This window comes from Onychomys torridus, chromosome 1 (genome assembly GCF_903995425.1).
Source record: "Onychomys torridus chromosome 1, mOncTor1.1, whole genome shotgun sequence".
Taxonomy (NCBI): Eukaryota; Metazoa; Chordata; class Mammalia; order Rodentia; family Cricetidae; genus Onychomys; species Onychomys torridus.
Genome location: NC_050443.1, coordinates 118,427,651 through 118,444,413, shown reverse-complemented (window position 1 = coordinate 118,444,413; position 16,763 = coordinate 118,427,651). Strand labels below are relative to the sequence as shown.

At 42.2% G+C, this 16,763-nt stretch overlaps 1 protein-coding gene across 6 annotated transcripts in view; it reads left to right on the top strand.

Annotated features, from left to right (window-relative positions):
* The window catches only part of Syce1 (synaptonemal complex central element protein 1), a 58,980-nt gene extending 43,299 nt beyond the window's left edge, over positions 1 to 15,681 (top strand). For 3 of the 6 annotated variants that reach the window (XM_036200272.1, XM_036200283.1, XM_036200292.1), the window contains 12 exons: positions 10,555 to 10,617; positions 11,736 to 11,795; positions 12,135 to 12,209; positions 12,744 to 12,791; positions 12,977 to 13,031; positions 13,197 to 13,286; positions 13,513 to 13,576; positions 14,412 to 14,478; positions 14,555 to 14,678; positions 14,741 to 14,851; positions 14,967 to 15,054; positions 15,242 to 15,681. In XM_036200272.1, coding sequence (XP_036056165.1) covers positions 10,555 to 10,617; positions 11,736 to 11,795; positions 12,135 to 12,209; positions 12,744 to 12,791; positions 12,977 to 13,031; positions 13,197 to 13,286; positions 13,513 to 13,576; positions 14,412 to 14,478; positions 14,555 to 14,678; positions 14,741 to 14,851; positions 14,967 to 15,054; positions 15,242 to 15,307 — 911 coding nt within the window. In that variant the 3' untranslated portion in view covers positions 15,308 to 15,681. The remainder of the gene's footprint in view (positions 1 to 10,554; positions 10,618 to 11,735; positions 11,796 to 12,134; positions 12,210 to 12,743; positions 12,792 to 12,976; positions 13,032 to 13,196; positions 13,287 to 13,512; positions 13,577 to 14,411; positions 14,479 to 14,554; positions 14,679 to 14,740; positions 14,852 to 14,966; positions 15,055 to 15,241) is intronic. The other 3 variants (XM_036200254.1, XM_036200248.1, XM_036200264.1) reach the window with 1 other exon arrangement.
* Positions 15,682 to 16,763: the final 1,082 nt, after the last annotated feature.

The following is a 16,763-nucleotide window of genomic DNA, read 5'->3' as shown; positions in this document are numbered from 1 at the left end:
GTTAACAAGAAGCCTGCCATGGCCACACATTTTGTAAGCAATGTAAGTCTCTGTGTGTTTACTTGGTTGGGTCTGAGCAGCTGAGGGACTGGCGGGTGAGAGAGATTTGTCCTGACTATGGTTCAGGCAGGAAAACTCTAGCTACACATAGTTGAGCAAGTGCCCTTGTGGTACAATTGAGCATCCCTTGGGTATATGCCCAAGAGTGGTATCATTGAGTCTTGAGGTAGACTGATGATTTCCTATTTTCTGAGAAACCACCATACATACTGATCCAAAGTGGCTGTACAAGTTTGCATTCCCACAAACAGTGGAGAATTGTTCCTCTTGTTCCAGATCCTTTCCAAAATAAGCTGTCACCACCGTTTTTGATCTTATCCATTCTGACAGGTGTAAAATGATATCTCAGAGTTGTTTTGATTTGCATTCCCCAGTGACTAAGGATGTTGAGCAATTCCTTAAATGCCTTTCAGCCATTTGGGATTTTTTCTGTTGAGAATTCTCTATTTAGATCTGCAGCCCATTTTTAAAATTGGGTTGTTTGGTATTTTGCTATCTAGTTTCTTGAGTTGTTTATATATTTTGGAGGTCAGCTCTGTGTCAGATGTTGGGTTGTTGAAGATCATTTCCCATTCTGTAGGCTGTCATGTTGTCTTATTTACCCTGTCCTTTGCCTTACAAAAGCTTCTCTGTTCCAGGAGGTCCCAATTATTAATTTTGCTCTCAGTGTTTGTACTATTGGTGCTATATTTAGGAAGTGGTCTCCTGTGCCACTGCATTCTAGGATACTTCCTATTTTTTCCTCTATCAGGTTCAGTGTAACTGGATTTATGTTGAGGACTTTGATCCACTTGGATTTGAATTTTATGAATGATGATAGACATGTATCTATTTGCAGTCTTCTACATGTTGACATTCAGTTATGCCAGCCACATTTGTTAAAGATGCTCCCCCCCCCATTGTACAATTTTGGCTTCTTTGTCAAAAACCAGGTGTTCATGGGTGTGTGGATTAATTTCAGGATCTTCAATTAGATTCCATTGGTCCACATGTTGGTTTTTATGCCAATACTGAGCTGTTTTTATTACTATAACTCTATAGTAGAGCTTGAAGTCAGGGGTGGTAATGCCTCCAGAAGTTGCTTTACTGTAAAGGATTGTGCTGTGAATATGTGCTGCTCCCATTGGCTAGTAAATAATACTGTTTTGGCCTATGGCAAGAAAGCTTACAGCCAGGTGTGAATTCCAAGAGAGATAAAGAAGGATGGAGATGGGGAAGATGTGATCCATTCACCTAAAATGAAAGATGTGAAAGTACCAGTAAGCCATAGAGCAACATGGCAAGACATAGATTAATAGAAATGGGTTGAATTAAGTTTAAAGCTAGCTAATATAAGCTGGAGCCATAGGCCTTACAGTTGGTAATTAATATAAGCCTCTGTGTGTTTACTTGGGACTGAGCAAATGTGGGACTGGGTGAAACCCAGGGAAACTTCCAACTACAGGATTGTTTTAGATATCCCAGGTCTTCTGTTTTTCCATATGAAGTTGAGTATTGTTCTTTCGAGGTCTGTGAAGAATTGTGTTGGGATTTTGATGGGGATTGCATTGAATCTGTAGACTGCTTTTGGTAAGATTGCCATTTTTACTATGTTAATCCTACCTACCCATGAGCATGGGAAATCTTTCCATTTTCTGATATCTTCTTCAAGTTCTTGTTATACAGGCCTTTCACTTATTTCATTAGAGTTACTCCAAGGTATTTCATATTATTTGTGACTATTGTAAAGGGTGATGTTTCTCCAATTTCTTTCTTAGCCCATTTATCATTTGTTATAGGAGGGCTACTGATTTTTTTAGTTAATCTTATATCCTGCCACATTACTGAGGTGTTTATCAGTTGTAGGAGTTCCCTGGTAGAATTGTTGGGGTCACTTATGTACACTATCGTATCATCTGCAAATAAAGGAAGTTTGACTTCTTCCTTTCCAATTTGTATTCCCTTGATCTCCTTTTGGTGTTTTATTGCTCTAGCTAGAACTTCAATTACTATATTGAATTGTTTTGTTCCTGATTTTAGAGGAATTGCTTTAAGTTTCTCTCCATTTAATTTAATGTTGGCTGTTGGCTTGCTGTAAATTGCCTTTATTATGTTTAGGTATGTTCCTTGTATTCCTGATCTCTCTAGGATCTTTATCATGAAGGGGTACTGGATTTTGTCAAAGGCTTTTTCAGCATCTAATGAGATGATCATGTGGTTTTTGTCCAGTTTGTTTTTATGGTGGATTACATTGACAGATTTTCATGTTGAACCAACCTTGCATCCCTAGGATGAACCCTACTTGGCCATAGTGGATAATTTTTTGATGTGTCCTTGGATTTGGTTTGCCAATATTTTATTGAGTATTTTTGCATCAATGTTCATGAGGGAGACTGGTCTATAATTCTCTTTCTTTGTTGCATCTTTGTGTGGTTTGGGTAAAATGAGTTTAGTGATGTTTCTTCTATTTCTATTATGTGGAACAATTTGATGAGTGTTGGTATTATCTCTTCTTTGAAATTCTTGTAGAATTCTGCACTGAAACCATCTGGGCCTGGGCTTTTTTGATTGGGAGACTTTTGATGACTGCTTCTATTTTCATAGGAGTTATAGTTCTATTTAAATTATCTGGTTTTGATTTAATTTGGGTATATGGTACCTATCCAGAAAACTGTCCATTTCTTTTACATTTGCCAATTTTGTGGATTACAGGATTTTGAAGTTTGACCTGATGATTTTCTGGATGTCCTTGTTGTCAGTTGTTAGGTGTCTCTTTTAATTTCTGATTTTGTTAATTTGGATATTCTGCCTTTTGGTTAGTTTGGATAAGGGTTTGTCTATCTTGTTGATTTTCTCAAAGAACCAACTCTTTGTTTCATTGATTCTTTGTATTCTCTTCGTTTCTATTTTATTGATTTTAGCTCTCAATTTGATTATTTCCTGGCACCTACTCCTCCTGGGTAAGTTTGCTTCTTTTTCTTCTAGAGCTTTCAGGTGTTCTCTTAAGTCACTAGTGGGAGATTTCTCCAACTTCTTTTTGTAGGCATTTAGAGCTATGAACTCTCCTCTTAGTACTGATTTCATAGTGTCCCATAAGTTTTGGTATGCTGTACATTCATTTTCATTGAATTCTAGGAAGTCTTTAATTTTCTTTCTTCCATTCTTTTTTCCTTGACCCAGGGATGATTCAGTTTGTAGGCTTTCTGTAATGTGTTGTTGAATTCTAACTTTAAGGTATGGTGATCTGATTAAATACAGGAAGTTATTCCACTTTTTGGTATCTGTTGAGATTTGCTTTGTGACTGAGTATGTGCTCAATTTTAGAGAAGGTTTCATGGGGTGCTGAGAAGAAGATATATTCTCTTGTGTTTGGGTGGAATGTTCTGTTAAGTCCATTTGAGTCATAACATTTGTTAGTTTCCTCAATTAAGTTTCTGTCTGGCAGGCCTGTCCATTGGTGAGAGTGGGGAATCGAAGTCTTCCACTACTAGTGTGTGGGGTTTGATGTGTAATTTAAGCTTTAGCAATGTTTCTTTTACACTCATGGGTGCCCTTGTAGTTGGAGCATAAATGTTAAATATTTAGACTTCATCTTGATGGATTTTTTTGTGATGAATATATAATGTCTTTCTTGATCTCTTTTAATTAATTTTAGTTTGAAGTCTATTTTGTTATATATTAGGATAGTTACACCAGCTTGCTTCTTAAGTCCATTTGACTGGAAAGACTTTTCCAATCCCTTCACTCTGATGTAGTGTCTGTCTTTGAAGTTGCGGTGTGTTTCTTGTATGCAGCAGAAGGATGGATCCTGTTTTTGTATTTATTCTGTTAGCCTGTGTCTTTTTATAGGCAAATTGAGACCACTGATATTAATGAGCAGTGATTGTTAATTCCTGTTATGTTTTTGGTGGTAGTGTTGTGTTTTCCTTCTTTGGGATTTGTTGGTATGGGATTATCTATTGCCTGTGTTTCATGGGTGCATCTACCTTCCTTAGGTTAGACTTTTTCTTCTAGTGCTTTCTGTAGGGCTGGATTTGTGGATAAGTATTGTTTAAATCTGGTTTTATCATGGAATATCTTGTTTACTTCATCTATGGTGATTGATAGTTTTGCTAGGTGTAATAGTCTTGGCTGGCATCCATGGTCTCTTGGTGTCTGCATAACATCTGTCCAGGACCTTCTGGCTTTCAGAGTCTCCATTGAGAAGTCAGGTGTTATTCTAATGGGTCTGCCTTTATAAGTTACTTTTTTTTTCTTTTGCAGTGCTTAATATTTTTCTTTATTTTGTATGTTTAGTGGTTTGATTATTATGTGGCGAGGGGACTTTTCTTTTGGGTCCTGTCTATTTGGTGTTCTGTAAGCTTCTTGTATCTTCATAGGCATTTCCTTCTTTAGGTTGAGAAAGTTTTCTTCTATGGTTTTGTTGAATATATTTTCTGCGCCTTTCTTCTCCTTCTTCTATCCTTATTATTTTTAGATTTGGTCTTTTCATGGTGTCCCAGATTTCCTGGATGTTTTTTGTTATGATTTTGTTGGCTTAAATATTTTCCTTGACTGATGAATCTATTTCCTCTGTCATATCTTCAATGCCAGAAATTCCCTCTTCCATCTCTTGTATTCTGTTGGTTATGCTTGCATCTGTAGTTCCTGTTCATTTACTCATATTTTCCATTTCTAGCATTCCCTCCATTTGTGTCTTCTTTATTGCCTCTATTTCAGTTTTCAAGTCTTGAACTGTTTCCTTTACCTGTTTGATTACTTTTTCTTGATTTTCCTTAAGGGATTTGTTAATTTCTTCTAATTTTTGTTTGTCTTTTCTTCAATTTCTTTAAGAGAAATTTTTATTTCCTCTTTAAAGGCCTCTATCATCTTCTTGAAGTCATTTTTAAGGTAATTTTCTCCTGCTTCTTCTATGTTGGGATGTTCAGGTCTTGCTGATGTAGAACCACTAGGTTCTGGTGGTGCCATATTGGTCTTTATGTTGTTGAATGAATCCTTGCACTGGCATGTACTTATCTCTTCCTCCAATTGGTGCAAATGGTGTCTGTGTCTCACAGAGCAACTCTTGGTCCTATTGGCACTCTTGGTGTAATCAGAGCTCTCAGTCTAATGGGAGCTCTTGGTTCAATTGGAGCTGGTAGAGTCTGTGTCTCTGGAAGCAGCTGCCGTCTTGAGGAATGTGTGGGTTTGGGGGGTGGAGTGGGATTGTAGGTTACAGGGTCTGGTTGGGGTGGTGGTGGATAGGCCTACCTGCAGGAGTCCTGTATGCTGGCCTGCAACTGGGGCTGCAATGGGTTGGGATATAGGGGCATGGGTTGTGCCCCTGGCCCTAAAGCCTAGAGGCTGGGGTGATTGGCTAGGAGAGCAAAGACTCACCTCTTGGTCCAATCAGAGCTGGTGGAGTCTATCTACCAGGTGTTTTAGACAGGCACAGTAACACAGCTTCATAGAGTTAAACAAATGCAACATAAACAAAAGTAACACACCTTAAAATAATATTCTACAACAGAATAGGTACAAGAAAAGAAGAAAATTACAGGTCAAAATCCATGATGAGCTCAAAAATGCTTACTAAAAGACTGCAAATAAAATACAGAAATACATCAAAAGGTATGACCAAGTTGGCTTTATCCCTGAAATGCATGGATATGCAATATACACAAGTCAATAAATGTAATAAACCACATAAAGGGACTTAAAGACAAAAATCACATGAATATCACCATAGATGCAGAAAAAAAAAAAACCCTTGACAAAATCCAAAATACATTCATGATGAAAGTTCTAGAGAATGTAGGGCTAGAGGGAACCTACCTCAACATAATAAAAGCAGTAAATGAGAAACTTACAGCCAACATCATCCTAAATAAAGAAAAGCTTGATGCCATCCCACTGAAATCAGGAATTAGACAGGGATGTCCACTATCCCTTCTTCTTCTTCTTCTTCTTCTTCTTCTTCTTCTTCTTCTTCTTCTTCTTCTTCTTCTCCTCCTCCTCCTCCTCCTCCTCCTCCTCCTCCTCCTCCTTCTTCTTTTTTCTTGGTTTTGCGAGACAGGGTTCTCTGTATAGCTTTGCGCCTTTCCTGGAACTCACTTTGTAGCCCAGGCTGGCCTTGAACTCACAGAGATCCGCCTGGCTCTGCCTCCCGAGTGCTGGGATTAAAGGCGTGCACCACCATCTCCTGGTGATCCCCACTTCTTTTAAATATTGTGCTAGTCCTAGCCAATGCAATAAGGCAAAAGAAGGAAATTAGAGGCATTCAACCAGGGAAAGAAGTCCAACTATCAGGTGACATGATACTATGCATTAGAGATCTCAAAAATTCCACCAGAAAACTTCTAGAAACAATAAACAAATTCATGACTTTCAGATGTCTAAAACTTACCTAGGTACCAAAACCTATAAACATTAACCTGTACCTATAAAACATGTTAATTTGTGAATTAGGGCCTATAAGAGACTAACAGTGTATTAGTTACTTTTCTAAATACAAAATGCCTGACAAGAAGCTACTTAAGGGTTGAAGAGTTCATTTTCATTTCTAGATCAAGGAGATAGAGTCCATCAATGTTGGGAAAGAGTGTCCTACAGGAGCAGGACACTATTGGTCATATTGCTTCATAGTCAGGGAGCAGAGAATGCTGAATACTTGTTCTCAGCTCCTTTTCTTTTTGTTCAGTCAAGGACCTCACTATCAGTGGTGCTGCCCACATTCCAGGTTAAGTCTCTGTTTAATTAAACCTTTCTGGAAACACACTTAGAGCTATAAACAGGAATATGTTTCTGTGGTAATTCTCAATCCAATCAAGTTGACAATGAAGAAAACCACCACAAGGAGGAAAGAAGTGTGTATCTATTTGTTGCACTTTAAAATATACAAATATGTAACTATTACATTCTCACATTTCTTCCTCCTTCCTTCCCTTTTCTTTTCTTTTCTTCTTCTTCTTCTTCTTCTTCTTCTTCTTCTTCTTCTTCTTCTTCTTTTCAAGACAGCCCTACCTGTCCTGGACCTTGCTTTGTAGACAAGGTTGACCTTGAACTCACAGAGATCTGTCTGCCTCTGCCTTTAAAAAGGCGTGTACTGCCAGGCCAGCACATTCTCACATTTCTGATTATGAATAAAATATGTAAGCTATCAACAGGCATCATGTATTAAATACACACATACATTAAAATAGTACTTTAGTCTTGGTCCTCAATAAAACACAGAGTACATAATTCTTAATACAGTATACCATTTATTTCCCTATGGCCACCTCATCCTGGGTTATTTATTAACACAGTGTACATGAAAGCATCTCTACAAGTCATCAGGAACAGTCTGAGAACCAGGTATTCTTTCTCATTTCTAGTGTGGCTGCTGAGTGGGATCCAGGGAGCCAAACTTAGCATCTGTTTAGGGGAGGAGTTCACCAGAGGCCCCTCATTAAGAACTCTGAGAACCCCATGTGTTCCAGGGCAGATATTTAAGACCTCAGACTGGGATGGGGCCAGCAAACTACCAGACATGGACTGTTGGGTAACTCTGGTCTAAGAAGGTCTGTACCTGAGTTACAGAGATTACCATAGAAGGGCAAGGTGAGATTAGTTCCCCCAGGTGGGTGTGGAATGTGCCAGAAGTGCTCAGACTTGAGTTATGTCTTGGCAGATGGCGTAGACATAGCATAGAGGGAGACACCAGGCTTTTTAAAAGTGGTGGTGAATGGTCTCTTGGGAACTGGGAACTGGGAACTGGGCTGCTTATCATGTCCACCACAGGTCCTTGGGGGTTCTTTCAGCAGGCATCATGAATCTGCTTAATATCACTGTTCTGTCCAAGAGTAGGAAATTTCCACATTCTAACCCTCACCCTAACTCTGAAAACCTCTAGTCTGTCCCTAATAACCATAATCTTAACCCTTGCAGTGGGAGAGGCCTTCATGCTTGTTCAGGCACTTGCCTCAGGAAACTGGCTAATCACTGGCTTGGAAATCTTCACTCCAAAGGGGATTAGTATTTGGTGGGGGCTAAAAAAAACAAAAAAACAAACAAACAAAAAAAAACAACCAAAAACCAACCAACCAACCAACCACCACCACCACCACCACCACCACCACCAAAAAAAAACCCAAACCAAACAAAACAAAACAAAAAAAACCCCTTTACTTCTGCGCATGCGCAGCAGCTGCCCGCTGGGTGGGCCACAGCTAACGGAGCAGCGTGTTGCGCAGGCGCAGTGTGTAAGAGCTTCGAGGCCGCCGTGGCGGCTGAGCAAGAGGGCCGGCATGGCCGCCCGACAGCAGCGGTTGGGTGTGGAGCCTGAGGGACCAGCAGCCCGGCTCCACAAGCCTCAGGGGGCCGGAGGTAGTGGCCGAAGGGTCCCTGGGTCGGCCTGGCGAGCTGGTGGGGTGAGAGGGCCCCGGTCGAGGCCTGAGGAGAGCTGGGCGGGTGGGCGCGAACTGGGTGGGCGCGCTGACTGGGAGCCGCCCCGCGACGCCAGGCCTAGTGCGGGTGTGCTGCAGGGCCACTCCTCCTGTCACCGCAGAGCGGGCTCGAACCCGGGCCCCTGTGGCAGCAGGCCGGAAGTCAGTGTCTAGAACTCGACGCCATCCCCAGCGCGCCTAGCGTGGGGGGTGCCGGGATCGCAGCCGAACAACACTACTGTTATCACAACTTCTCGGCACAAGCGATTTAGTGCCTCTGTATCGGGGTGGTCAAACAATATTTTATTGTGATGAACTCAGAGTTTATACAGAAGCAAGAGCGAGGTGAGCTTATGCTGTGAGTCTACCCTCCAGCTTTGACGGTATGACTTGTTTGTCAATCCCCCCATCACCTAGTTCTCTGTTTCATGACAGAGCACCCCAGACGGCAGTGTCATCCATAAATGTCCCATGTATATATTTAGAGACAAATACCCAACACTATTGCTACAGCTATGTAATAGTGCCAACAATTCCTTTATCTCAGCAAGTATCTGTTGATTTTAAAAAATCTGCTAGTTGTCTTATTATTTTTTTTAAGAATTTATTTATTTATTTGTTATGTATAGTGTTCTGCCTGCATATATCCCTGCAGGCCAGGAGAGGGCACCAGATCTCATTATAGATGGTTGTGAGCCACCATGTGGTTGCTGGGATTAACTCAGGACCTTAGGAAGAGGGGTCAGTGCTCTTAACTGCTGAGCCATCTCTCCAGTGCATTTATTTGGATCAAAATCTACTTACAGACCATTTTGTTTAGGTTAAATTGATGTGACTCTTAAGACTGTATCATTCCTTAGGAGTCTTCCTTTCTCCCTCCTTTCCCCTGGATGTTAAAAAAAATTCTCTGTATAGTCTCCCAGTCTGGATGGTGCCATATGCACCCTTAAGTGCTATTTACTGTGGGTACCTAGCCCTGAATCATTTCTTAGAACTTGAGCTTTAGTGTTAGCATCAGTTTTACACGAGTTCTTAATAGGTGGCATTATTTTTAAATTAGGTAACTCATAATGTCTGGTTCCTTTATTGTGATACAATGCCACAAGTAGTGATTTCCTACATTTAATTCACCAGATAATTAAAAATAGTTGCATATATTGGCTGTAAAAATTGCTGGGCAGTGGTGGTGCATACCTTTAATCCTAGCACTCAGGAGGCAGAGGCAGGCAGATATCTGTGAGTCTGAGGCCAGCCTGGTCTACAAAGTGAGTTCCAGGACATCCAGGGTGGTTACACGGAGAAACCCTGTTTTGAAAAAACAAAACAAACAAAACAAAAAAATGAATACAAAATGTTACTTTATGTGGAAGCTTTATAATCAGTATCAATTATATATAGAAAAGCTATTTGAATGTTTTAACCAGATCCCTTACTATAATACATTTTGCTTATAGTCAGTGTATTTTTGCTTAAGACTTTCGACAATGCTGTCTAACACATTACAGTAATTTTTCAACTACTTTCCAGTTTTTTTTTTTTTTTTTTTTTTTTTTTTAGCAACACCCTCTTTCCCCCAGTGGTGACTAAACTCAGGGCCTTGAATATGTAAAGCAAGTATTCTACCACTGATTCACATCCTTAGCTATTTGCTTTTTTAGAAACATGATCTCTGTGTAGCTCAAGGTGGACTTGACTTTGTGTGTGATAAAGGCTATACTGGATTCAAACTGTTGATCTCCCTTGCTATTTCCTCTAAGTTCTAAGATTACAGGTATATGCCATCACACTTAGTATCCCCGTCTCATACATGACTTTGTGAACTTGACCTAGCTTTGACAACATCAGCAGCACAAGTGAGCTTAATATAGTACTGCCCTCACCTTGAGTTTTGTGAAGCGGATATGTGTGGTACTATTGTACCATGAAGGAAAAGGTTAACCATGGAGGGGCCCAATTCACTTTTTGTACTGTCCATTTTGGGACAAGGATCAGTAACATTGTTTTAGTTAGAGATCTGTCCTCAGCTAATCTCAGTATCAGCCTAGGTACTGGATCCGTCTCCTGGTCATTTATACTGCTGAGTTTGAAGTGTTTGGTTTTGTCTCCACAGGGCAGGGTGTGTCCACACAGAAAATCGAAGACTTAATGGACATGGTGAAGAAGTTGCAGAAAGGTCATGTGTCTCTTTTGCCTATGAGACCCACCCTGAGGTTTGAAGTCAGCAGATGTAGATTCAACTCCAAGCACTGCAGTTCACAAAATAAATTATTTTATTCATGTTAACTTTCTTTAAAACTTAAATTTGGGTGTGTGTGTGTAGAGAGATAGATCAACGGTTAAGAGCACTAGCTGTTTTTCAGAAGAGTGGGTTTGTTTCCCAGCACTCATATGTGTATGCCAATTATTAGTAAGTCCAGTTCTAGGAGATCTGATTCCCTCTTCTGGTCTCTGCAGGCACCAGGCACACATGTGGTGTGCATACATATGTGCAAGCAAAGCACTCATATGCATAAAATAAATATAGATGCTTTTGAACTTAAGTTTTAATTTTAAGAAACATTTTAGTGTGTGTGTGTGTGAGTGTGTGCCTGTGTGTGTGTGTAATGGTTCATGCTCACACACACATACCATGTCCAAGAATGTGTCAAATTAAGAGAGTCAGTTCTCTTCCTCTACCATGTGGAGTTCAGGGATCAAACTCAGGTTGTTCAGCTAGGTAGCAAGTGCCTTTACCCACAGTACCATCTCACTGGCTCCTTAAATTTTAAATTTTGAATTAAACATGGAGCCACATGATTCAAAATTATAGAAGTGTGAGTGAATAGAAGGCAGATGTTTTCCCAAAACCTTGTCCCAAGTCTCTCTTGACTCCACAACAGTGTTAAATCCAGGGGTTCTATGCATACCCCTTTCCCCTCACATCCTGCTGTCTTCTACTTTTTTACCGTGTTCAGTCCCATTTCCTCCTCAGGACAGGCCTTTGCACTTTACACACTCACCCAGAGAGCTTGAGGGCCTGCCTTTCTTACAAGACACTATCTCACATCTGACAAGCACTTCCTGACCATTGCCTTTAGACATTTTCCTGCGCTTCATCTCTCTTGACAGAAGTTACCACAGCCTGACTCAGTATCTCTACTGGTCTGTTCCTTGTCCTTCACAATGCACATTTGAGACCATAATGTAGCACCTGTGCATGTGAGATGCTCAGTAAATTGGAGGTGAAGAGAAAGCTGTAGAATCCCAGGAAGCCGTACACTGTCAACAACGAGCTTCCTTTTTGCCCTGCAGTGGGAAGCCTAGAGCCCCGGATTGAGGTCCTGATTAACCGCATTAATGAGGTTCAGCAAGGTGAGCTTAGATCTGGCCACTATCTAGGACAAGCTACATGTTTTTCCAGGATAGGCTCAGTAAATAGTGGAAATAAAGGCATCCTTGTTAAATATCTATAGTTATTTCATAAGCTTGTAAGTGTAGGGCATTTCTGTATGTAACTGCCATAGTCATTTGCCTGTGGACATTGTCCTACTGCCACCTGAGCCCAGCAAGAAGGGCCAGGATTTAGAAAACCTTATTTCCTGTTTTGTAAAATCTGGGCCCCTCTAGATTTTTTTGGAGACTAATATGAAATGTCATTGTTTGTGCTTAAGGCTGTACTTAACCATATGTTTGTCTTACTCTTTGGTAAAGCAAAAAAGAAAGCCAGTGAGGAGCTTGGAGAGGCCCAGACTGTCTGGGATAGCCTGCAGAAGGACCTGGAGTCACGTAAGTTAAGGGACAGTCACTGCAAGTCCCCAGAACATCTTAGATTTCTCCTAATGCAGTATTACAGGCACTTGACATCCTCATCAGGGCCAAGACTCTTCTTCTTCAACCTCATGTTCTTCTAATAGGAGAGTTCCAGAAATGCCTTTGAGGACACTTCTGCCCTGAGTCATTTGCGGGGATGGTGCACCATGTATTACCACAGATCACACAAGTTCTTGCCTCACAGTACCAGCTGTTGTGAAAGAGGTCTTTCTCAGTCATCTTGTCTTACCTGGTCACATAGCCCTTTTTGATTGATGTAGTTCTTCCCAGTCCTAATGGATGTCACCTATGGTCCTCACAGACATCTTTTGTGAATATTAGGGCCCATTGTGTTTACAGGAGTGTGGGCATCATAGGGGTGGGAACTCATCTCAAAGAAACTACATCTGGGTTAGGATCACAGCTATACTTTACTGTACCTCTCATATGACTGCCCTTGACATTTCCGTGTTTGGTCCCTAATGCCTGAACCTTTATCATGTTTTCTAGTACATGAAGAGAAAGTACGTCTGAAGGATATCTTGAACAAAAAGCAAGGTAATTCCATATTCCCCTATCTAGGCCACTCTCTAGTAGCTAGAACCTTAAAACCTTATGACCTGTGTCCTTTCTGTGGCTTTTACCAGACCCAGAAAATGTTAAAGTCCAATCAAGTGTCCATGGACTTGACTGTTTTGTTCCATCTGGCAAGCACTCAGAGGGCCCTGTTGTTATTCTTACAGAGTCCCTGAGGATGTTTCGGCTGCAGTGCCAGGAGAAGGAAAGCGAGGCACAAAGGTAAGATACTGTGCCTACAGTGGTCTCCCTAAGTGTTCTGCTACCTCCCACATCACCTGCTGTGTTAGACACAGACCTGCATAGAGAGGAACAGAATAGAAGCCCCAACCCTTTCTCCAGGAGACTCATTCAAAGAACATGGCTGACTGTTGGTTTCCTTCCCAGGAAGCACACTGTGTTACAGGAATGTAAAGAGAGAATTTCTTTCCTGAACTCCCAGATCGACAACGAGAAGGGCAGACTAAGAAAACTGAGGTAAGCCGCAAGGCATAAGGCTTGGGCTGGAGGTGTGCTATAGGTATAGCAATGCCCTGGATGGTCCAGAGGAACTGGCTGAGCTTAATCCTGGATGATCAAGGGGTTGAGTGTATTCCCTGTGGAACAGTAAACGTAACAAAGTCACTGAGTGCTATACAGACTGAGGCTTCCACCAAGCTCTGTGGTAGCTCGTGGCCTTCATGGCTCTGTGATTGGTTCCTAGGTTGGAATTTGAACAACAGCTGGAGGCTTTGATGAACCAGCACAAGGACCTCTTGGAATTTCATGTGAGTCATACAAAGCTATGCCACCTACCACACTTTATTCCTGTACAAGCCATGGTGGTCCTGTTGTCACTCTAATCCAGCCCCTGTGACCACTCTTGAGGTGCTTGGTGTCCTCACTGTTGGTCTTTTAGGGTCACCCATGTTGCTGTGTCCATTCAGTGTTCAGGGGGTGCCATGATAACACCAATGGAGTCATCCATTGACGTTATCCATCAGTGTGTATAAGACTGTCCCAGACACAGGAGAGACATCAGGGAACAGTTAACATGCATGCCTGGGAGTTCCCAGACTTGGGAGAGACATCAGCAAACAGACAGTTAACATTCACCCTGGGAGTTCCCAGACACAGGAGAGATACCAGAGAACAGATAACATTCACCTGGGAGTTCCCAGACACAGGAGAAACATCAGGGAACAATTAATATTCACCCTGGAAGTTCCCCCACACAGGAGAGATATCAGGGAACTGATGACATTCACCTTGGAGTTCTCAGACACCCAGTAGGGACATGGGCTGTATGTCAGAAGAGGTCAGTGAGGAGGCCATGGAGGAGAGTATCTAACACTAGTTCTAACTTTCTAGAGAGTGGCTCAGGATCGTAGGTTTGCAGATTTTAGGGTTTCAAATACTTTTCCTTGAACCTGTTTCCAGGGTTTAAAAAGTCCAAGGAGAGGGAACGGTAATGTCAGTGCCACCCGGGTTATGCCATGGCTGGCAGGCATTGAGATGCAGGGTACTAGGAAGTGAAACTTACTCAGGAAGGAAATGACTAGGTCTATACAGGCTTCCCTGAAGCAGGAGATCTGGACAGATCTTCTTTTTGCCATCCCCCAGAAGCCTGAACATCTGGCGGAGGAGATATGTGCTTTGGACAGCAGCAAGGAGCAGCTGCTCAAGGAAGGTGAGGCCAGGGCAGAAGGGTGGCCCTCAGCTGCACCAGCCTGCCCTCACCTGCTCACTACTCTTTCTCTCTGTAGAGAAACTGATCGAGGTAAAGCTGGAGGATGTGAAACATCGGCTCTCTACCCTATGTGGGCCTGAGAGGTCTTCCACCCTCACTGAGGGGCTCTTCCTCCGAAGCCATGAGGCAGCTGCAGCAATGTAAGATGTAGGGTGGGGCAGGAAGAGTAAATACCCAGTGCTGAATCCTTTCCCACTTTCAGGCAGCTGTTCAAGGAGGAGAACAAGAAAGCTGAGGAGCTCCTGAATGCTGCAGCTCAGCACCACCAGCAGATGCAGGAGAGGTGCCAACAGCTGCAGCAGAAACGGCAGAAGTAGGCGTGGAGCCCCTGTGTCCCCATTCCTCCCAGGAAGATGGATGACAGCTGTCTCCCCTGTACTGCCTGTCTGGCTCTTCATGCATCCCTTCTCTCTGTTCACTCTCAACAGGCTGAAAGAAGAACTGGAGAGACAGGGGGTACAGATCCTTGCTCAAGGTCAGAGTATGCAAGATGAAGGAGACAACTCATGGAGGATGGTAAGTCCTGAGGCAGAAGGGAAGCAGAATAGTGGCATTTCCCAGAGTATAGTCTGTGGGAAAGGGCATTCCTATTGCAGGAGGCACAGCTAAGGCAAAGGTGTAAGTCCATGGTAATATGGGCACAGAAAGGTGGAAGGGGGATGGTGTGAGCAGGGAAAAATTCCTGGACCTTTACCTCCCACAGGCCAGTCCCAAGCCCCTAGAAGTCCATGAGGAGAAGGACCAAGAGCACCCAACAAGCAGGACCTGATACCCTCCTTGACCTGGAAGACATACCAACTCCACACTCATCATATGGAACTGTTGAAATAAAGGGGTTATTTTGTGTAGTTTGCTTCATCTGAGTATGTGTTTAGTGGAAGAATGGGTGTTGGGGCCAAGCCCTCACATCGTTGAACCTGGAGATATCTTGGCTCAATTTTGATTCTTAATGAGCTTAGGGTCCAAAATGCTCACCTTGAGTATCTGGCGCACTCTTCTGATCCTGGGCAGAAGAATGCAGATATGGACCTTCTTACAGGATCTGAATCCATCCATAATTTAATTCTTTCATATAGGCCCAAGATAGAATTGACTTAGAAACAAAAGGAAGATAATCATCAGCTTTTACTTCATGAGGGAATCTTCCTCATTCTTTAAGCAAAATAAATGTAATTTGAATCAGTATGTAGTCTGTATTGTTCATGAGCAAGACAATGTTGCAGGAACATCCCAAATTAAAAATACTCACGCCAAGCGGTGGTGGCGCACACCTTTAATCCCAGCACTCGGGAGGCAGAGGCAGGCAGATCTTGTGAGTTTGAGGCCAGCCTGGTCTACAGAGCAAGATCCAGGAAAGGCGCAAAGCTACACAGAAACCCTGTCTTGAAAAACCATAAAAAAAAAAAAAAAACCAAACTAATGTGTTTGGGGAGGACAGAAGTGGTCAGACCCTCCCCATTCATCTTTGGTTCTCTTGGGTCCTTGTTTGGATGCCATTTATTTTGTGGTTTTCCTGGTAAGATGCAAATGAGATGTGTATTCACCCCAAATAGGTAAGGAGACAACAAAGAAAGATTCTGTCTAATATAAGAGTGATTTAGGGGTGTGATTTACAAGAGTGTGGATAATTCAGAGGCAGCTATACCTCTTAATGAAAAGTCCTTCCACAAGTCAGTTTTTTTCCTCTTAGAGAATGTAACATTTGTGAATGAGGGAGTATTGAATGGAATCCCAGAAGAGGATCTTGTAAGGGTCTCAGAGGGCCTTGTGATCTTTCCCTTCCATGCAGAAGTGAATGCTAACAGCTCTATTCTCATAGACCTTGCTATCTGTAGTGTAGCTTATTTCATTGCTGTGATTCAGGGACAAGCTTTGCTATAGGTTGCCATAGTCACCGTATCTTCAAGATGGGTATGGGCTTGCCAAGCCTGGAAGAAATATGTACACTGCAGAGCAATAGTAAATGCCTTAAGGTAAGACTAATTCTCCCAAAGAACTGTATTCCTGTTTTGTTTGTTTGTAGACAGAGTCTCACTATGTAGTCTTGGCTGGTTTGGAATTTTCTACGTAGACTGGGTTGACCTCAAACTCAGAAATCTACCTGGCCTCTGCTTCCTGAGTACTGGGATTAAAGCTATGTGCCACCTTGCTTGGTTTGCAACTGTACTTGCAAAGTTAATGCCACTCCCTTGAAGACAACCAGACTTGAGCCATCCCAAGCTTCA